This window comes from Colobus angolensis, unplaced genomic scaffold (genome assembly GCF_000951035.1).
Source record: "Colobus angolensis palliatus isolate OR3802 unplaced genomic scaffold, Cang.pa_1.0 Scaffold8, whole genome shotgun sequence".
NCBI lineage: Eukaryota > Metazoa > Chordata > Mammalia > Primates > Cercopithecidae > Colobus > Colobus angolensis.
The window spans coordinates 15920338-15943374 of record NW_012121820.1 but is presented as its reverse complement, the minus strand read 5'-3'; the positions used below and the strand labels follow the sequence as shown (position 1 = coordinate 15943374).

The 23037-nt window shown below is 46.3% G+C and overlaps 1 protein-coding gene across 1 annotated transcript in view; it reads left to right on the top strand.

The window, feature by feature from the left end:
* CTNNBL1 (catenin, beta like 1) overlaps positions 1-23037 on the top strand; it is a 177636-nt gene that overhangs the window by 150738 nt on the left and 3861 nt on the right. The window contains exons 14-15 of the mRNA XM_011929066.1: positions 14665-14802; positions 15034-15106. Coding sequence (XP_011784456.1) covers positions 14665-14802; positions 15034-15106 — 211 coding nt within the window. The remainder of the gene's footprint in view (positions 1-14664; positions 14803-15033; positions 15107-23037) is intronic.

The following is a 23037-nucleotide window of genomic DNA, read 5'->3' as shown; positions in this document are numbered from 1 at the left end:
TGCTGAACCTAAAAAGGTAAGGATGTCTAGGGCATTTCCAGTCTGGAGTGAAACAGCAAAGGAGCAGCAGTGGGAAGCCAAGTGAAGGCGGAGAGGAGGGGTACCTTCCATGAGTGGAGGGTGTGAGAGGAAGAGCGTGGGCTTTATAGCCAGGCTTTTTCCTGGTTCTCCGACTGGGCAAACAATTGAACTGCCCTATCCTTATTTTCTTCCTTGGTGGTGTTTGGTTTGTGCTTAAGGTGTATGTCCCAATTTGTGTACTTTGAGAAGTTATGTATGTAGGGATATGATGTCAGTGAATGTATTATGCACGAAAGCTGCTTGCACAGGGCCTGGCACACAGAAGGTGGTCAGAAAACCTTTAGCTTTCTTTTCTCTACAAAGACTGTTTGCGTCCCCACTGCCCCGTCCCTACACACATGCACACACCCATTGTCCTGACTCCCTGCTACATGCATGACTTGACTCTTCCCTGCTTCTCCAACCCCTTCTCCTGCCACTAGGCCCCTCCTGCCACACAGCCTTTCTTTCCTTCTTTACATTTGCCACTCCCTTCTGCCCTGAACCTCCTCTCTGTGCTGTTCCTTCTGCTATCAGGTCTCAGTAAAATGTCACCTCCTCAGAGAGGCTTTCAGTGATTACCATATGTAAGAGAGCCCTCTCTCCCTAGCTGCTTCAGAACCTGTAATTATTTCATTTATTTGTTTACTCTCTATCTCTGGGACTCTAATCTCTCTTGTTCATCATTTTCCCAGGACATTGTGCCTGACATTCAGTAAATGAAAGACCACTGCTCATTAGGTGAAATTAGTATCTGTCTGTGAGTATTAAGGAAGATAGGGCGAGTCACCCTGGGCTTTCCACATTATTTCTTAACACTAATTTTTCACCCTGATTTGTGTTTTCTCTGTGATTAGACCTGTCACCAAAAATATTTAAGTAGGTTTTGTGGATTCTGTGGCATAACTGTAGCAATATTTAATAAGGAAAAATACTTCGAAGAATCAACAGGACTGAGAGATAATTGTATACACATTTAGTTCAAATCACGTATTACAATAATCTGTAACTAGCAAAGACTTCCATGTCCTGGGCAGTGGCCTTCTGCTTTTATGTTATATTCAAAGTCTCTGAGATTCCAGGGCCATAATGTCTCTGGACATAACCTAGTGGTTTCTGGTGAACAAGATTTGGCCTGGACTTTTCAAGGGCGTGTAATTCTTAAGACCCATTTAGTGAGCAGCAGTTCTTGTGATCTGGAAATATCCAGGGTTCTTGTCTCAGCAGATTTCACCTGACTCCCCAAATGACTTGAAGCCTAGAAAATACTAAGATGCCTGTTGTTGGGAAGGCATCCTGACTTCTTGTGGATTCCTTCCCGTTGCCATTGGCTAAACGTACAGAGCATGCCTGGCTTTTGACCATCAGAAGGAAGACATAATTATATAGGTACTAGCAGGGTTTTTTCTAAAAGAGGGAGGAGAGCCTTGGAGAGAGGTTTTCTCTTTTTTAGTTCCTGGGAAAATTATACTCAGCAGGTTTGTTCAATAAAGTGTTCTTACCACATACTTTACACCGTAATGACTTACAAATTGCATGCTAATTTTGTCACAGTTAAATCATTCCAGGCTTTACCTGAAAAGAAAAAGATGGACTCCTTATAATGAAACAGTATCCACAGGACTTGATGTCTTAAACAGACTTTGTCCTTTGCATTCGAAACTCATTTAAAGATTTATATGAAAGGGGGTGAAGTGCAGGAGTGAATGTGTGGGGTACATGCGCCTAACACACTGGGTGAGATAGTAGACAGTGAAAGTGTGAGGCTGCCATCGATTTTTCTGCTAACTTGCTGGAAGATTCTGGGGCAAGCTTTGAAAAAGAATCCTGCTGAGAGTTTCTACCAGCTCCTCCTCTCCCACTGCCAGCTTTTTTTTTTTTTTTAGACAGGATCTCATTCTGTCACCCAGGCTGGAGTGCAGTGCAGTGGCATGGTGTGATCACAGCTCACTGCAGCCTCAAACTCCTGGGCTCAAGTAATCCTCCCACCCAAGCCTCCTGAGTAGCTGAGACCTCAGGTGCATGCCACCACGCCCGGCTAATATTTGCATTTTTTTGTAGAGATGAAGTCTTTCTATGTTGCCCAGGGTGTTTACTTAAACTCCTGTGCTCAAGGAAACCTCATGCCTCAGCCTCCCAAAGTGCTGGAGTTAGACCTGAGCCACTGCGCCTAGCCTAGGCTCTTCTTTAAACCTGTGGTTCCCAAATTTTCTCAGTCCATAGATTTGCCAAAAGACAGCTTACAGCCAGTAAAAGCTAGTGACAAGGGGGCTGGAGGCGGAGGACGTGGTGCTTTTACCTAACACCCAGTTTCGACCATTTGCTCCTTCACCCTCTGCTGCCTCCCTGCCTGCCCCCTTGCCAATCACAATCATCCTTCTTACTCTTGGAAGAGAAGTCAGAGGACCTGAATTCTTGTCTCATGCCTCTGCCACTTACCTTGCAGTATGACCTTGGGCACTGTTTTGCCTTTCTGATCCTCTCTGTCCTCATTCAGTGGTGCTAATAGGCTCTCCCTCTACCAAGCTCATAGGCTTGTTGCAGGGTCTGCTGAGATCGGGGCTAGGTGCCAGGGCCTCCTCAATCTCTACAGACTCATGTAGCCAGCTGCCACCTGGACATCACGCATAGGCTCTTCTGACTTAGCAAGTCTAAAACCAGGCTTGTGGCCCTAACCCTATATAATCTCTTCCCCTCCTCCCCATATTAGGGCAGTTTACCAGTTTGACCAGGTCAAAAACCTAGGCATCATCTGTTTACTCCTCTGTCTCCACCTCCCACCTCTCGTAGTCTGGTCAGCTTACCTCTGATATCTCTGCAGCCTATCCGCTTTTCTTTCTCTTTACTACCAATACTTACATTCAGGCTATCATCATTTGTTTTCTTCCATTAGTGCAGCACCTGCCTAACTAACTAGTCTGCCTATTTGTAGGTTTGGGCCCTCCAGTTCATTTTCTACACAACAACCCAAGATTTTTCTAAAATGAAAATTCATGTATGCACTTCTCCACCCAAACACAATAAACAGTGGCCTTGCATCACCCTCGGGATGCAGTCTAACCTCCTGCGCTGGCCTCGTGGTGCCTCGCCCAGTTTGGCCCCTGCCGGCTGCTCTAGCTACATCCCTCACCCTCATGATGTGCCAAAGCCATTCTGTACCACTCGCGCTTCCTGACCTTGTGCTTTCTCAAACCTTCTAGACATTGGCCCATTGCTCTGAACTCTGCCCAGAATACCTCTCTCTGCCATCTTTTCCACCTCCATTTCATGAAGCTGGCTAATTTATTACTCTGTATCCTTCAGAGTTTTGGCAAACAAATTAGTCAATAAACATGTATTGAGTGTCTGTCATGTACTAAGCATTTTGCTTAGTGTTTCCCTGACAATTTCCGCAGAAAGTCTTCCCTGAGACCACCTGGAGCCCCTCCTGTATGCCCCAAGTGCACCCTTGCACTGCAGTCTCAGGCTGAAGATCAGGGACTCTGGAGCCAGACTGTATAGACAAAAATCCTGGCTCGGACTGCTACCAGCTGGGTGATTACAAGCAAGTTACTTAAACTCTCTGCTTCAGTTTCTTCATCAGTGAAAAGGGTGAGAATAATAGTACCTATCATGTAGGATTGTGGGGAGGATTAAGTAAATGTAGTATATGTAAATCACTTGGAATATTTCCTGGCACAGGGAAGTATGCCCTAAGTGGTAGCTATTATTACAAGTATTTTGGGCCTGCATGCTTATCTGTCTCTCCCTCTAAACTAACTCTAAGTCTTCACAAATAGGGACTAATCTTATTTACTTTCTCCGTTTCTCCAGTAGGGTTGTCATTTTCAGCCTTGTATTATTGTATCTGCTATCACAGAAGTACTGATTCTCTCAAGACCAGAGTATAAGTTGTCAAAATTCAAATGAGCAGTCTGGGTTTTTTTTTTATTGGGGATGTAAATTTAGAAATTGACTGAATTTAAGTAAATTTAGAATTTGCATGACACTTGTGATGGCAATATCATGGTAATATGGAAGGAACATGAGTATGACGTCATACAAGCCCAAGATTAAATCCCAGCTTTGCCACACGTGATCTCTGAAATGCCTTGTCCTGTGTGTGTGTGTGTTCATTTTCATGATAGCTTTATTATAGGGTCATTTTGAAGATTAATGAAATTGTTTGTAAAAGTCTGCCACATGCTTATGTGCTAAGACAGAACTAACATGTAGCCAGTCTCTTGTTTATGGGCAAAGCTGTGGTCGGAAAGCCTTGGATTCGTACCAAAGCTGCCATCGGTTAGCTGTGCATTTTTGAAAGAATTTTCTTTTACTGATTCTCCAGCCTCAGTTTTCCAGCTAAAAGACTTGCAGTTTCTAGGATACTTCTCTAATAGTCTGCCCTATTTTAGAAGCTTTTGGAAGAAGATTTGTTTTGCTGGTGTTGATGCTTCTCTCATCTCTAGTTATTTCCCTCTCCCATGGTTCAAGTTTCTCCCGTTGCTTTGGAAGAAGAAAGGCAACCAGCATTTTCTGAATGGTGAGGCAATTCCCACCCATGACTAGAGACCGAGTGGAGGCCTCAGGTTTCAGCTCTGAGTCATGTCCCATGTTATTAAAGCAAGAGAGGTTCGTATTGGCTTCATAGCAGCCTCTTTTATGACTGTCTCCTTTTATCAGCAAGGGGCAGCTCACTGCCTGTCAGGGGCAGATTAGAAATGACATCCGCATGCTTATTTGGAGGGCTTGCGACTTGACTGCTGAAAGAGATGGAGGCGTGTGGAAAGATGGTGATTTGGTAGTGCTCCTGAGGACAGATTAACATTTAAAGTGAGTATGTGGCTGGAAGAGGGGGAAACACACACACACACAACCCTGCAGAAATGGCACCTTGGTGCTGCACATACCACCTCCTTGTGTATCTTTGGAGATGAATCTGTTTATTTTAGCAGCCCCCAAACAGGCTTATGCTGCTGTGAATTGCAATCTGTTCTACTTAATGCGCCATTCACTGAATTACCATCTAAGTTTTTATTCTAACCCTCTCTTATGGAATGAACAAAACAAAACCTATCAGAGTATCTCTCTGTCTCTTTTTTTTTTTTTTTTTAGCTCTTTCAGATTGCATGTGGAATTTGCTGGTGTAGCTGTAGATTTTTTTGTTTTCCTTTTAAAAGTTTCTTCTAGTTCAACCATTATGGAAAACAGTATGGCGATTCCTCAAGGATCTAGAACTAGATGTACCATATGACCCAGCCATCCCACTACTGGGTATATACCCAAAGGATTATAAATTATTCTACTACAAAGACACATGCACACGTATGTTTATTGCGGCACTATTCACAATAGCAAAGACTTGGAATCAACCCAAATGTCCATCTGTGACAGACTGGATTAAGAAAATGTGGCACATATACACCATGGAATACTATGCAGCCATAAAAAAGGATGAGTTTGCGTCCTTTGTAGGGACATGGATGCAGCTGGAAACCATCATTCTTAGCAAACTATCACAAGAAGAGAAAACCAAACACTGCATGTTCTCACTCATAGGTGGGAACTGAACAATGAGATCACTTGGACTCGGGAAGGGGAACATCACACACTGGGGCTTATCATGGGGAGGAGGGGAGGGGGGAGGGATTGCATTGGGGAGTTATACCTGATATAAATGATGAATTGATGGGTGCTGACGAGTTGATGGGTGCAGCACACCAACATGGCACAAGTATACATATGTAACAAACCTGCACGCTATGCACATGTACCCTAGAACTTAAAGTATAATAAAAAAAAAATTTAAAAAAAAAAAAAAAGTTTCTTCAATGTATGAGGAAATTATAGGCCAAGAATCTAGGTGATCTTACATTTTAATGCTACTAGTTTGCATTAGTCACCAGATACGGCATAAAGAAAAATATCCCATCTATTTGTTTATACGCTAATACTGTGAAAAGTGCATAAAACAAGCCTTTTTCCTTTTTCGAACTGTGAATTGAACACAGCCTTGGAGCCAAATTCGCGTGGGTTTCTGTCCTGTGTCTGTTCTGTTTCCTGTTCCCTGTGAGCTTTGTGACCTTAGGAGAGATTCATCTCTTTAAGCCTCAATTTCCCATTTGAAAAGTAAAAATAGTAATAGTTTTTACCTCTTGGAATTCTTGCGAGGAAAAATGAGAAATCCATGAAAGTGCTTAGCACGGTGCCTGGCACTCAGTAAGGACTTGAGAAGTTTCCCTATTGTTAGGATTCGGTTTTTGCTGTCCATCTCTTGCCAGTGTGAAAGGACTCATAGAAAAGGCCTGGGACTATGGAATCACATTCCACTCAAGTCTCCAACTGAAACCCAATGGTAGTCATTTGGCATCTGTCTCATTTTTTCCATCTGTGAAATCTGAAAATGGTATTTGTTGTACATACCCAACACAGGGCATGTACAGCAGGTAAGGTTAATGCAGGAGCCCTGCTTTGCACAGTAAAAAATGCTGCATGGATGCTGAGTTGTCATTGCTTCACAAAGAAGACATTCACCTTCAGGCTCTTCAAAGGTGAGAGTTGAGTGAATTGATTTGTGGAAGACTCCCTTTAAATCTTAACTCTCCTGTCTGGTTCAGATACAGTCCAACGTACATATAGATTTTCACTCTGAAGTTTTGTAAAGTGAGAAATATTTACGACACTTAAGGAAGTTACTGGATTCCTGGAACGTCCCTTTAATCTCTGCTCATCACATTCCCATTTGAAGGGTACGTGATTTGCATGCCCCTGTTGTCTTAAAATGGCCTAAGGTCACAGCAGATCCAGGGGTTGTGTCTTTGTCACAGCGAAGATGAATTTATTGATGAAAGGATGAGCTAATCATCAGTGTTGGCCATCATGTCCTGTTGCGGCGGTGATGTGTGTCTCCAGCTTGAGACATTTCTCATAGCGGCTCCTCTCTCTGGGAATGCCATCAGCCAACATCCTAAATCCATCCACATACCAATATGCAGGTAGAAATCTGTTACAGCTGGCTATTGAAAGTGCTTTGGTCCTGGACATGCCCCAGATTATCAAAGCCAAAAGGAACTTTCAGGAGCACCAAATCAGGGAAACAGGGGTGAGGCACACTGCCACTCTCCCCTCCTGCAGTCAGGGTGGGCATCGCTAATGATTTCAGGGCTGCTTCCACTGAGCTTCGCCTCAGCTTCACGGCAGATTTTTGTATCATATTCTGTACTCACTGCAGTGGGTTGAGTTGGCACTTGGGATGAACCCTGTTTGCCTTCCCTGATCTAGTGCAGGCTTCCTGTTTCCAAGCAAAGAAGCTGAGGCCAAGAAAAGTTAAATGACTCGCCTAAGGACACTAGTAAATTAGTATTCGAGCTGGGATCTGATCCCATTTTCTTAGGTCTCTGTTCCACCTTGGCAGAGGAACTTATTTGTAGAATTTATAATATTTATCATAGTTAAGTGGAGTTCCAGTATCTAATTTGAATGTTTCCTGCACTCACACAAGGTCTCTTGAGAGGGAAAGAAGGCAAGGGGAAGCTGGGTGCCTTCTTTAGAATGGGGTATTTGTAACCTGTTAGTTCAGTCTCCATGTACTAAGGAGGTTGGGAGGCAGGTATGATCTCCACATGAGCCAGCTAACTTCCGTCTGTTCTTTTCCTTGCCATTTTTAAAACATGTCTCATTGGTCGGTTGGGCATAATTCAGTTTTTCCTGCCCCTAGAGAAACAAGCGCAGTTGTATGTCTTTAGTGCATAGCCGTCAGAGTATTATAGATCGGACAGCTTCAGTTCCTCCAGGACCTTTGATGAGGGAAGGTATAAGGCAAGGAGAAGCTTGCGGTGATCATTTTTTTCTAGAACTCTTACATTGCTTCTCCAGAGACTGACTCCTAGCCAGCTGATCATGGGTAGAGTTTACAACAGCCATTTTGGAGTTTCAGGCACCCTTCAAAGTTCTTTCAGATGGCCAGCTCTACCTCCTCACACACAGATAGCCAAGGAATCATCTCGAGTCCTTATCTCAAGATCAGCTTTTTATGTGGCTATGTGGCATCTTGGGGACCCAGAAAAGGAGTCAGAAGTGTATTAATCCATTTATAAGTTGACCCTGTCTATATGGAGTAAGATGGGTGGAGAATAAAGGTGACGCCATCTTCTTTTTAAAACAGACCAAAACTTGAGAAGATAGAGAACTGCCCACACTTTCTCACTTTCTTATTTTCCATAATCATTCTGCTTATTTTATTTCCTTTTAAACACTGAGTACACATTTAGGTTTGGCTTCCCTGAATCCATTCAGCAGTAAATATTCGATGCCACAGAGTTGTAACAGGCTAGATAAGGGCTATCCTGACAACAGTCAACTTCACTGCACGCTGGTTTCTATGGCACTTCTAAAACTGTCAGGGCAGAAACTTCGTCTTCAGAAGCCAATCTCTGTTTCATCTCTGTGCATGTTCAATGCAGCAATGGTGATGCCTTTCTTGGAGATGAGCTATAGTCGTATCTCAGATCTACATTTGAAAATTTCACTTTCAAATCATGTGGCCATACAGCTAAAAGTAGAATGTCGAATTGAACATTGTCAGAGTCTTGATGTTCTGAGGAAAGAGAAGAAAATGGAGTTTGGCATTGCTCTGTTGAGTTTGTTCTTTCTACATGACAATATAGAGAAACTAGAAGGTGCAGTGTGTACCTGACTGGTTAAAAGAAGATCAGATGATGGAGAAAAGTATGAAAAAGGAAAAAATCACCAGGGGTACTTCTGACCTAATTAGAGAAATTTAATTTTGCTAAGCTCCATTCATGAGCCTCCTTATCACGCTAATATTTAACATCTTCCTTTGTTCTCCAGACAACTCTGAAATCTATACCCACACAAACATGGTAGTATGAAAAGAGCATGGACTGGGGTTTGAGTCCCAGTTCTGCCACCCACTAGCCTTGAGGAGCTTGTTCTGCCTGAGCCAGCTTCCTCATCTAAAATGGGGATAAGAATCCCTGCCACTCAATATTATTATTATTATTATTATTATTTGAGATGGAGTTTTGCTCTGTCCCCCAGGCCGAGTGCAGTGGTGCATTCTTGGCTCACTGCAATCTCTGCCTCCCAGGTTCAAGTGATTCTCCTGCCTCAGCCTCCCGAGTACCTGGGGTTACAGATGTGCACTACCACTCCTGGTTAATTTTTGTATTTTTAGTAGAAACAGGGTTTTGTCATGTTGGCCAGGCTGCTGTCAAACTCCTGGCCTCAAGTGATTCGCCCCCCTCAGCCTCCCAAAGTGCTAGGATTACACATGTGAGCCACAGCACCTGGCCCCTGCCTCTCAATGTTTCTGAGAGGTAAAGCAGTTAACATACAGAAAGCCTTTGGCACTATCCTGACACACAGTAAGCCCCCAGTAACACGAGCTGCTCCTCTCTGGTAGGTGGGTAATGACAGCAGTAGTTATTATCCAGACTGCCTCACGCAGTGTCTAGTATGTAGTTATCAGTCAATCAAAAATAATATGATCTACTGAAAGCTGTGATCTAATAAGCCAAAAAACAAAAAAAACCTCTCCTTACCCCTTTCTGTTTCCATTAGTGATACTGATGTCCCACTGTTGTTCTCTCCAAGTTGACTTTTCTGTGCCTTTATGCATGCTATTATTTCCTCTGCTTGGAATGTCCTTTTCAGCCTATCAAACTCCTTCAAAATCCAGCTCAGATGTTATATTTTCTTTAAGCACTCCTGACCCCACCCCGCAAACAGACTTAGTCCAGCCGCCTTCTGGATTCCCACAGCACTCAGTACAGTTTGAAAGGTCCTTTATATTAGTCATTATTACATTTTTCAAAAAGAATTTCATATTCATTAACCTCATGAGATTATAAGCACCTCGATTATGTAGGCTGTTTTATCTTTGCTGTCCCAGCACAGCACCTGGCACAGTTAGCTGTTCAAGACATCTCTGTTGAGTGGGTAAATGAATGAGTTCCACTCCAGGTTCCCCTGTTTGTGACCTCCCGGGGCCTCTTCTCTTCCCTTCCCCTTCTCACCTAGGCTGGTACCCTGGTCTTCCAGCTGTGCACTCTTACCTGCCTCTCCATGCTCTAAGCCGATGTGTCCATCATTTGGCTGTTTGCGTATTCTGATTCATGACATCTTCCTGCACAGTGCTGGCTGACGGTCTGTAGCCCGTCATATCTGACTTCTCTGGCCAGCCTGTATGCCTGCTATCAGCTCGCCCTCCAAGGCACAGTCCTTCCGCATTTCCTGATGTTTTCACTTCTGCCCCAGCCATGCAAGTCTCAGCACACACAGCTCATTAAAAAGCTTTGAACTTCTCCCTTCGTTGTTTTTCAATACTGTTTGGCAAATGCTTTCCAAGAGCCTACTAAGGGCCAGGCACAGTTCCTCACGCCTGTAATCCCAGCACTTTGGGAGGCCGAGGTGGGTAGATCACCTGAGGTCAGAAGGGGAGACCAGCCTGGCCAACATGGTGAAACCATGTCTCTACTAAAAATACAAAAATTAGCTGAGTTTGGTGGCGGGCACCTGTAATCCCAGCTACTTGGGAGGCTGAGGCAGGAGAGTTGCTTGAACCCGGCACTCCAGCCTGGGTGATAAGAGCAAAACTCCTTCTCAAAAAAAAAAAAAGCCTACTAAGCAAAAATTGCTGCACAAGGTGCTTCCTAGGGTACAAAGATGAGCACAGTATAGCTCTTACTTCCTTTTTTTTTGAGACAGTGTCTCACTCTGTCGCCCAGGCTGGAGTGCAGTGGCCAGATCTCAGCTCACTGCAAGCTCCGCCTCCTGGGTTCACGCCATTCTCCTGCCTCAGCCTCCCGAGTAGCTGGGACTACAGGCGCCCGCCACCTCGCCCGGCTAGTTTTTGTATTTTTTTTAGTAGAGACGGGGTTTCACCGTGTTAGCCAGGATGGTCTCAATCTCCTGACCTCGTGATCCGCCTGTCTTGGCCTCCCAAAGTGCTGAGATTACAGGCTTGAGCCACCGCGCCCGGCCTAGCTCTTACTTTCAAAGAACGCACACAAGGAAGAGGCATGGATCTGAATGGCTAGTTCAAGGGGGACCGTGGGAGGTACCACAACAGAGGTACAAATCCAGGGTGTGGGGATTTGTACTGAATCCCCACTGAAGGGGACTGAAAAATCATATCTGCTTGGGGATCTCAGGGAGCATTTTGTGAGGCACATCACGTTGTAGACTTTCAATATATGATGATAGAGACTGAGGAGTGGGCGGTACCAACACAAGGAGCAAGGCAAGGAGACCAGGAAGGGAACCCAGGCCTGTCTGGGCTGGGCTGGGGTGAGGGAGAGTGAGCAGAAAGTATGGCCAACACAAGTCTTTTCTTGTAGGGCCTTCACACAACGCAAACACTATACATACTCTAAGGTGCTCCATTCTTTTGTCTCTGCCCATCATGCACCCTGAAACCTTACCCAAAAGTCACTTCTTCCAGGACGCCCTTGCATTTCACCCAACCCTAATCAGCACCTATCACAATTATTTTAACATGTGGGCACACTATACTTACTTTCTGGCCATTTCCTAGAAGTTTGTGACTTCCACCGACCTCTTCAGTGGTTAAAACCAGGGCTTCCCTTACCTCCATTTTCCTTATTTTACTGCCTTAATTCAGTGCTTAGGGTAGTGTTCTTGCCATTAGGCACTTAGTAGGGCCAGAGGTCTCAACACTGTGTCAAGTTACTCGTTTCCACATCAAAGATGAATCCCACACGATTCCTATCCCTGGGGAATCCGTTTTCTAGCAACTGGTAATTATGAGCAACTTAACCTCTGTGTGCTTTGGTTTCTAATTCATACAATGGGATGAATAATCCCTTTCCTGCCCTTTTAAAATTTGGTAGTAACTGCTGAACACTTCAGAGTTCCGGAGCAGGAAGTCATGATTATGAGTAAATGAGAAACTAAAGAGAACCTTCTATTTTTAAACTCATTGGACATCAGTCCAGTGCTCCATGACTACCTCGTGAACATTAATGCTATTACCAGATTACCAATGAATTTGCTACTAAATGAAGCTAGGAATTAGTGTTAGTGATTTGCCAGGCAGTACAGGGCCTAGCAGTCTGCAGGCCAAAGAGGATTCAGGTTTTGTCAGGGGCACATGCTGCATTTCACACGTCTAACACCCCCCAGTCTAAAGCCCTAATAAGTCACAGGAGTCTCCTCTGTAACCCTAGACCTCTCAGACTTGCTGTCCTCATATCCAGTCCTCCCAAATAGATTCACTCATTTCCACATCAAAGATAGAGGCCTCATAGGAACAAGATGAAAAGTAGCCTTGTGTTGCTACTGGCTGGCCCCCCGGGTAAATAAAGAAGTGCATTATCTGTGTCTAAATAGTCTCTGAAGGATTCTTGGTGGAGATTGATGACCACAGTTGTGAGTTCTTCGAATGTGGAAGAGTGGAAAGCAGGATCCCAAGGGCTTCCGTCCGTGACAGGAGCCCGAGTTGTCAGAAGGAACGATGGCCATAAAGCTACCGACAGAATTATGAAATGGATTATTGCCATCAGAAGCATGTATTGAGTACCTACCTGCCTTCTTAGGCCCATGTGCTAGTCACGCAGAACAAGTCCCTACACCCAGTTCTCACTCCTGAGAGCTCATAGCCCAAACCGGATGTCTGGCTGGATGCAATGGCTTACACCTGTAATCCCATCACTTTGGGAGGCCAAGGTGGGAGGGTCACTTGAACCTAGGAGCTCGAAGACCAGCCCAGGCAACATAGTGAGACCCTGTCTCTACACACACAAAAAAGTTTTAATTAGCTGAATGTAGTGGCATGCACCTGTAGTCCTAGCTATTTGAGAGGCTAAGGTGAGAGGATCACTGGAGTCCAGGAAGTCGAGGCTGCAGTGAGCTGACATCATGCCACTGCCCTCCAGACTGGACAAGAGTAAGACCCTGTCTCAAACAAACAAAACAAAAAAACGGAGATGTCTTTTTTCCTCTCATTGTCTCATTGGCTGCATAGACGTGTACTGAGCTAGGGCCCTACCTTCACAGAGCTCACAGTCCACTCCCACGAAATAAAGGCTGGAGACAGAGAGAGCTGGTGGGGACTGAAGTCAGTGTGAAGATGATGGGGAGGAGAGGAGGTCATGTTGCAGAGTGGTTTGTCAAGGTGCTCTCAGCAATTTTGAAAAGGAGAGTTGTTAGCCTTAAATAAAAATCAGGAAAGCCTTTGTGATGGACGTAGCTTAAAAGTGATGTGAGCTTGAACCATACCCCAGAATCCCAAGGAGGGAAAGCGGTAGGGCTCTGAGCCATCTTGGCAGAATTGTTCACAGCGCACAGGATGAGGGGTGGGAGGATTGGGGTTGGAGGATGGTAAAGATGTTAAAAATTGATTGCACAGCTCATATATAAAAGTTGTTAGATTGTACACTTTCAATGGATTAATTGTATGTGAATTATATCTCAATAAAGCTGGGTTTTTTTTTTTAAAGGAATCTACTAGGAAGGACTGGATATGAGGACAGCAAGTCTGAGAGGTCTAGGGTTACAAAGGAGACTCCTGTGACTTAATTAGGGCTTTGGCCTGGGGGGTTTTGGACATGTGAAATGCAGCATGGCCTCTGACAAAACACCTAAGCCAGAGGGCTTATGTACGCAAGTTGGGTGCCTGTGCCATTGGTTTCAGAGTTGTGGAGAAAGGGGACCTTTCTCTGCTGTGGTTAACTTGATTTGGAAGGGAGATTTAAATATACAGATGTTCCTCGGCTTACAATTACATTGCATCCTGATAAACCTACCGTAAATTGAAAATATCATGAGTTGAAAATGTGTGGCTGCTGGGTGTTGTGGCTCACGCCTGTAATCCTAGCACTTTGGGAGGCCGAGGTCAGGAGTTTGAGACCAGCCTGACCAACATGGAGAAATCTCGTCTCTACCAAAACTACAAAAATTAGCTGGGCGTGGTGGCACACGCCTGTAATCCCAGCTACTCAGGAGGCTGAGGCAGGAGAACTGCATGAACCAGGGAAGCAGAGGTTGCAGCACGCTGAGATTGCGCCATTGCACTCCAGCCTGGGGTACGAGAGCGAAACTGCATCTCAAAAAAAAAAGAAAAGAAAATGCATGGCTGACTGGGAGCTGAGGCCACTACCAGCCTTGCAGGAGAAGTACAGTTTCTACAGCATGCCTGTCACTCTCACCCCATCATAAAGTTGATCCATGGTAGGTCAGAGGCCAACTGTATCTTACAGAGAGATTATGGAGGCCCAAACCAAGGAGTAAAAAAATGAGTGGAAGCAGATAAATAGCTTAGATTTGTGTCCCTGCAGCTTTTTTTTTTTTTTTTTTTTTTAGCTTTTTTTATATGTGGATGAGATCATTTTGGCCCTGATTCATCAGATAGGAAAAAATAGACTTTAAGCTCGCCTTCTGGGGCTTCTATAGTCCATTAAGAATGAAGAATGTGAAAGGTACTTTAGAGTAATGGGAGATGTAGACAAATCAAAAAGATGAGGTGGTTTTCTTTCGCTGTTGTTGTAGTTGCTATTTTTGTGTGTATTATGGCCAGACTAGGAGTCCATTCTTTCCTCCCATTCACTGTGCAGCTTTTATTCCTAAATGTTCATTTGTTTCTAGGACATGGTCCGGCGAGGAGAGATCATAGAAAATGACATTGAGGAGGAGTTCTACCTCCGGCGCCTAGATGCAGGGCTCTTTGTTCTCCAGCACATCTGCTACATCATGGCTGAGATCTGCAATGCCAATGTCCCCCAGGTAGGAGGGTCTTCCTTTGCATGGGCCTATCCATCCCTGCCTCCTTCCTCGCCAGCTGCTTAGGTAGACTCTCAGGGAAAGAAGGGGATCGTGCTCTCCTTGAATTCCTTTACTCTATGTCAGCCTTCTTTTTCAGCGATGGGGTGAGGTAAATAATTTCAAGGTGATACATTCTGGTGTGTCAGGACAAATGGTTGTCTTTCTTTCTCTACCCATTTTTTCCCTTATTAGATTCGCCAGAGAGTTCATCAGATCCTAAACATGCGAGGAAGCTCCATCAAAATTGTCAGGCATATCATCAAGGGTGAGTTGGATGCTACTTATGTCTGAGGCTCCAGAGGTCTGAGCCTCTGTCAGTATCGCTGGTATTTGGTGCGGAGCATTTTCTGCACTGAAAGCCTAAGTTGTCCATTTCACTGTGTGTCCAGGTCATCTTTGTCAGAATACTGAAGATTAGCCTCGTTGTTCTCTGCCTCTGACCCTCCAGTTCCAGAACTTCCAACTGTAAACAAGAGGCACAAGGGCTGGAAACAGTTGTTAATTTTTTAAAAAAAGCAAAAAATTCAATTCCAAACTACACATAGTGGAAGGAAATTGCTTTCTTAAGGAAAAAAGCAAGGAAATGACAAGAAATACAATAGTCCTTCCTTATCCACAGTTTTGCTTTCAGTTACACACAGTCAACTGTCCAGAAATAGATGAGTACAGTACAATAAGATATTTTGAGAGAGAGAGAGAGAGGCCACATTCATATAACTTTTTTATAGTATATTGTTATAATTGTTCTATTTTATTTAGTTATTGTTGTTAATCTCTTACTGTGCCTAATTTATAAATCAACCTTTATCATAGTTATGTAGTTATCATAGGTGTGTATCTATAGGGAGAAACACAGTGTACATGGGATTCAGTACTGTGTGCAGGGTGAGGCATCCATCAGGGGTCTTGGAACATCTGTCAGGATGCAGGGGACTACTGTAACTGGAATTCTGCAGTGAATTGAGGCAATGTGGAGTGGTGGAAAGAGTATGCCTGCCTTCCAGGCCTAGCGCTGCCTCCCCTAGCTGCGAGCGCTGCCTCCCCTAGCTGCGAGTAAATATACAGCTGTATATTTACCTGGGAGAAATTTTGCAAAGGTTACAGGAGGTACTACAGCATCCAGTCTGTACCTGGCACACAGTGGGTGCTCAGTCAGTGTGGGTATCCCTCCTCCCCACCCACCCCATGGAGTTCCCTAAATGCTGTTGGATCTTCGACTGGACCTGACTCAGCTGGAGAGGCCTCTGGCCGGTGAGCAAGCGCCCAGTCACAAGGCAGGGCCCCTGTTCTGAGCTCTGGGTGCAGCCCCACCCTCAGCCACCTGGGGACTAACTGGGGAGCACCAGCTGGCACGTGTGGCAGTGGAGGCCCATGTGGGAATTTCCAGTACTGACGACGTCTGAGTTCAGGGAGAGTCCAGATGGACTGGGTGACTGCAGACAAATCAGTGTTCCCCTCGGGCTCTCATTCTGCCCGTTTCGAAGATGAAGGACTAGGCTAGATTTACTCAGAGCTTGCCTTTAAGTTGCTTCTAGCTCCCATTCCAGGTGCAGGTGAAATGTGAAGATAAATGTAGTCCACAAGTGAAGCGAAGCAAGGTTAAGAGCGTGGGCTCTAGGGTCAGAGGCTTCTGGATCCGAATCTTGGCTCTGTTGTTTACTCTGTTACCTCAGGCAAGATACCAGTTGCTCTTGTGACTGCCTAGAATGGGCAAGGGGATTGAATGAGGTGACACAAGTTAAGAGTGAACGTTAGTGTGAGTATTACAAAATACCACGAAGATCATTGCCATCATTATTTTTAGTGAGACATGGCCAAAATCCTGTGGGAAGCCTTGTGAGAGAAGTGGCCATTGAACTGGTCTAAGAGGCTAGGACAGAGGCAGTCCAGAAAGCAACAGCACTGTGAGTGAAGGCATAGGGACTGGAAATCTTCTGGCTGCTCAGCCCTCCCCATCTGGGAATGGTAAATCCATTGCGCCCATTTTGTAGATGGAGAGTATGAGGCATTGGAATCTGTTGTTTTCTCCTTAGAGAAAAAGAGAGTAAAGGGGTCCAGTGGACACACTTAGCCCCACTCATGCCTTCCAGAGTGACACCCTGGGAGCTCCTCCTCAGTGCCAGATTTGTGTGAATTACTGCTCAGAGCGTCATTTTGCCTCCTCCCTGAGGGGTAGCTGTGGTGATTTGCAACTCCAGCCTTTAAATGGCATTTACTTCTAACGCCCACTTGTTCAATTAAAACTTCTTATTACCCTCAGTTCTACTATCCTGCATTGAGCCTTCTCCCTGCACCTCCGTCCTTGTAATCAAAACAGTGATCTTCCAAGAAAGGAAAAGTATTTTTAATAGGTGCTGACATGTAGTAGTGGGATGTTTTTCTTTCTCAAACCCTGCCACACACAACCTAAGTGATTCGCAGTTTTCCATTGTTGTGAGTCCTGGTCTCTGTCTCCCTTGGATCCTGTTTATTTCCCCAGTGCCTTTTAAGTCGCTGAGCCCACACTGGATAGTGAGTGGAGGGTTGTTGAGTGGGCATCTGGGCAAGCAAGCAGATGAGTGAACCGGTGAAGGGTCTGGACAGGCGCCATCTTCACTCCCACCCCTCTGCTTTTCTCCCCCACTGCTTTCTGCCCACCCTCACCTCTACCACCTCCATGCAGACCCTCGCAGCCATCCTTCCAGGCCTGGGCTCAGCCCTTCAGTTCTCTCCCCATCACCCTTCATAGCCAGCTTCTTAGTCCATCCCACTTCTTCTGCCTCTGAACTCAACCTTGAATCCATCCACTTCTCTGCATCCGTTATTCCCATCATAGCACCCTGTTTCTTTCCATCCGAGCCCTTATCACAACCTATGATTGTTTTTATTTATGTGTTTGTTTACTGCTTTTGTCTGTCTCATACATTAAAATATAAGCTCCATGACGGGACATTGTCTGCCTTGTTCACTGTGTCTCCCCAGCACCCAGAGCAATGCCAAGCACATGATGGCAACCAGTAATAATTTCAGACATTGCGAAATGAAACCCTACCCTTGTATGAATTCAATGTGGCAAACATTGACTGTGACTCTCCTCGGGGCTAGCTGGGCACAGTGCCAAGTGCTGTGCTAGGGGTGTCACACTGCGGCTGCCCTCATGGAGTTTACGGCCTTCCGGGGACATAGAGTATAAATGACTGACCATAATCCAAGCCCAGTGGAACGCATGCCCCAGGAACTACTCAGCTGGCCCTGCTCGATGCCAGGCTCTGTGTCCAGTCCTAGAGATACTAAAGGAATAAGCGAGATCCCTATCCTTCAGGCGTTCACAGTCTAGGGGAAGAGGCTCAAAACTAATTAGAACGTGCTAAGCACTTGTCAAGTTGTGAACAGTGTGCTGAGGGAGGGAGTGTCACAGAGGCAGTTATGGAAGCAGGGAGGGAGCCGCTTCTCCTCCTCAGGACTAGGACTGGTGCCCAAACCAGGCAGAGGGAGCAGAGGCCCGGAGGAGGACAGGGCAGGATGCAGTGGCCTTGGGGAGGACGATAGCCCGGTCAGGGGGCGCCAAGCAGAGATGCAGGAGGCTGGAGTGTTGGGTGGGGTGTGGCTGGGCCGGGCTCCTGAGTTCTGCTAGGTGCACAGTGAGTTTGGTGTACAAGGGGTGACTGCATCCCTTGATTGACCAGCAGACGGTAGACATTCTCATTAGTGCCCGGGGAATCATTTGAGAAATTTGAGGTCATCAGTGTGGAGGTGATACCTAGATTCTGGGAATTGAACGCCATTGCTCAGGTTGAAGAGGCCCCGAACATCACGCTGGCAATTAAAAGAGTTCTCTGTAGATGGAAAGTTGTCATAAAGGGTTCTCAGCCCTGCCACTGGCATGCCCCTGTCCTGTCCCACCCACGCCAGGGAAAGCCAGTCTGCAGCAGGGTGTGGAGCCTTTGTGGTGTGGCCTGCCTCTGGGAGCACCCCTGAACAGGGTGCTGCAAGGACCCTCAGGAGCCCTCACTTGGGTGGAGAGGGTGGTGCTGAGGTTGACAGGGTTGAGGCTCCCATGGAGGTGGGAGGGTTGGGAGGCTGGGCTCTTCTGGGACCCCCGTCCAAAAAGCCCATCTGGTTCTCCTTTTCATACCACCTCCCCTCCTCCTACCCTTCCTTCAATCGAAAACTCAAGAAAACAAAGCCTCATAAAGAAAACCAGCTCATCAGTCTGTTCTCTTTGATTTTAATTTTGTTTTTCAGTTTGGGTTGCTTCCTTTTTTTTCTTTACCATACTAATTAGATGCAGGCTTTTTTCCTTGATTTTATGGCCTACATATTTCCTAAGTTTTGCTGGCAGGATGACAGCTGATGTATCCCTTGAGGTCTCAGGAAAACGCTGATGAGGCAAGCCCAGCGGGGGACTTTTCCCGTTATTTTTCAGCCCCCACTCTCACAATTTCCTCCCTCCTCTGTTGGGGGTGCCAAGAGCGCAGGGAATAATTGATGGCTCATTAAAGCCCCTCTCTCTGCACACTGCTTACTCGGCACTCCCGACGTCCAGCCTTCCCCCGAACCAGCAGCACCTCTGGCCAGAGGACTGTGGGCCCTCCTAGGGAACCGTGGTCTGAGGACTGAGATTACCACAAATAGAAGGGCAGATGGGCCGTGTGCTCCGCGAGGACAGCAACAGACTTCCTGCCATTTATCGCTGTGGTGCTCGGCGCCCCGACTGGCAGAGAGGAGTCAGTTACTGCAGTTGGGGTGCGTGCTGAGGTGGTACTGTAGGTTCTTTGTGCTATTCCAGAAATCCAGGACCACGGTAGGTAGAGTGGTCACTTACCGAGCTCCTACCTCCCCTGGGTCAGACATTTGGGGTACAGTGTCCTTACATCTGGTCCTCACAACAGGCCTAGAAAGTGGGGTAACAAGGAGACTGAGACTCACTGAGCTTAGTGGAGGTACCTGGGTCTCTGGTGATGTAAACTGGATCCAGACTCAGAAGGAGCTATGCACAATGGTAAGGAATGTGCCAACTGCTGATTGGCCCGTATGCTCCTATGGGCTTTTAGGAGAGAAGAAAAATGCAGGGCACCCACCTTTAGGGAGCACCCATCACAGGGTGCTAGGCAGGCTTCTAAGATAAGTGAGACACCCGGGAGACTCTGAACCCCGCAGGCATACTTCCCTCACAAGTCAGGTGACCGACCATAGCGCAAAGCAGAATGGAGCCAGTGCTGGGATGCAGAGGTCCAAGGGGAATGAAGATGGCACAGTTAACTCACAGTTAATCTGGCTGGACATGAAAAGGAGCCCAGAGATCCAGGGAGGCTGTACGGAAGGCGTGGCTTCTTTTTTATTTTTTATTATTGTAATAATAATCTATCATTTTAACCATTACTATCATCACTACCGTCTATCCACAGGCCTTTTTTTGCATCTTGCAAAACTGGAACTCCCCGTTCCTCCCCGCAGCCCCTGGCAACCACCATTCTGCATTCTGTCTCTGTAGCTGCCTGCATGGGAAGGGTTTCCGTAGGCAGCTGTGCATGGGCATCATTGAGCAGTCATCGCCTTGACTGTGGCGTTGGAGCTGTGACTTGAGAATGCTTTGAAATATCAATATTTGTGCCAAGGGTTGCAGTGGAAGCCACTGGCCGGTCTTGCTGTTGTTTTAGTCTCCTGGTGAAAGTTGTTGGAGGACCACACAGATGCCCGGGAGCAGCCACGGCTACTGCACAGCGGCTGGTTTGCAGAGGAAAGCTTAGAGGATTACTGACTCAAAACTCTCCCACTGCTGGGCAAAAAGAATGAGCCAGGAACTTAAATGCTTTTAGAATTTGGCCCATGGCCCTTTGATTTGCGAGTATTCTTTATGGCTTAAAATCTCCTCCTAGTAGCTCATAAACATATTTCCATATTGATTTGGGGCTCTTGGTAACCCAGTTTGTCTGTGTGGTTTTAAAGCTGCAGAGGCTGATAGGATTTATCTTTTGATGACATGTTGACGTGTGTGTGACTTGTACCTGGTCATGGATACGGTGTCCTGCAGGGCATTTGGAGGCAGGAAAGGATCATGGAGAGAGGCCTGTATGTTCGCCCTGTAGCCAGCAGCCTTGACAGGGCTCAGAGGCATCTTAAGGACACCTCGAGAGCTTTTCAGCAAAGATGTTACATTTGCCTTAGGACTGCTGCCCCCAGGCCTCACACCCAGTTCACCCAAGAGGGCTCTCTTGAGCGCTGCCTGGGGTAGTGTGGTGGTGGTATGCGGAGAGGGAGGGAGAACCACTCTTGGAGAACCAACTGTGCTAAGACCATGGAGCCCGCAGTGAGTTGTCCAGGTTCACAAGCAAGCTCTGTCTGTCGCTTTCTAGTGTCTGACCTCAGGCAGCTCTTCCCCTCTCCAAGCATCGCTCCTGCATCTGTAAGATGGGGAGAACCTGTCTCAGAAGGCTGCTGTGAGAATGAGACAAAGTGCTGTATGTATAGTGCTCACATGGTGGCTGGCACCCGGAAAGCGCCTGTTACATGTTAGCTGTCTTGATTGTTATAATTAGTGTCCAAGCTCACCCAGGATCAGACATGCTCAGACCAGCATAAATTCTGGATCTCTGTGTAACTCTGGGCAAGTTAGTAGGTAACATATTTAAGTCTTGGTTTCCTCCTCTGTAAAAAACACAAACAAAAAACACCTAAAATAAATACTGCTTCTCTCAGGAAGCCTCCAAGGTTGAGATGCAGTTGGGTGCCTGAGACCAAGCTACATACTCAGCGAATGGAAGCTCCTTCCTTCCTTGATCTAATCCTTCCGCCTGGAGTTAGCAGCAGCTTGGACTGAGATGCCACCGGGAAAGGCAGTCACCAGCACACAGGCTCGACTTCCTGGGGCCTTGTAGGGGTGGGTGGGTGTCAGTGGGTGCTTTTCCAACCGGGTAAAACATCCATGGGACTCTGAGAACTTGACCGTTAGCATTGTAAGCAAGGGTCTTTCTCTGTAAGCGGGTTTCATTTGAATGACATCCCTGATGAAATTAGAACCGGCAGCCTAGCAAAATGTTCTACTCCTGGAGAAGCGCAACTTTCAGCCTTCCAAGTTCATTGTTGTTGTCAAGGAATCTTGTTAGACCTGAAGGATTTTCCTTTCTCGGTTTCTATTTTGTGGTTATATGTACATCTTCAAGAGTTTTCAATGTGAAAATATTGGGCATTCCTCCTCTCTCTTCCCTCTTCCTCCTGCATTTTTAAAAAGGTGAACGTTTAAGGCTTAAGATTCATGGATCTGAACCAGGCTTGTGAATACTGGTCCAGGTCTCCGCCCTGGAAGATGACTTTTCCCCATCCGCCAGCCTCGGTGCCCCTCCCTCTCCCTCTCAACATAAACAGAACAGCTTGTATTCCATGTCTGAATAGTAAACCTGCTGTCTAAAGTTTGCTTTAATATTTATGTGTTCAGCATTGCTGCCTGTTTCTGAGTTCCATCAAAGCCTTTATTATAAGAGCATTTGAAAATGTGGGGGAAGTAGAGAAAGGAGTTGACGTGTATGCCATCTTTCTCACTCTCCACCAACTCAGCCTCTTTCCTCTCTCCTCTCATCCTTCTCTCCCTCTGCCCTCATCCTGCAGTCTCTTTTCCTCTTATACACACATGCACGCATGAGCACACACACATACAGCAAAGAGAACTGTTTCCCAAGACCTCTGGGAGGACTCTGTTCAATATTTATAAACTGCTGCAGCAGCTGTAATAACCAGAGGTAGCTGGCACCACCACGATTTGCTCCAAATAGGACTCTGCCATAGAAACAAAGAATGAGCAAGGGCAAAGGGTGAGGGTGAGGTGCCTGGGGGTGCAGCTTCCCCGGGCAGTGGATGAGCACTAGGCCAGGTCGTCGGACCTGGTTCTGGGCCTGGCTCTGTGGCTGGCTCACTCTGGGACCCTGGCCATTCACCTGCCCCCTCAGTGCTGGAATAAATTTCTGAGAACCCTTCCAGCTGTGATATTTGGTAACTTGGCATAAGAGAATGTGACCCCAGCCAGTCCACCCGCATCTGTCCTGGCCACCAAGGCCCCTGTAGCACGAGACATTCCTGTTTTGGAACACTCACAGAGCAGGGGTTTTTCCCGGAGACCGGGGGGCCAGGCAGGGTAGCCTGTTGCTTAGGTAACAGGATGCTGCTGTGAGGACCAGCCGACTCCCAGTGGCCGGGGCCTTTTTTTTTTTTTTCCTATCCACA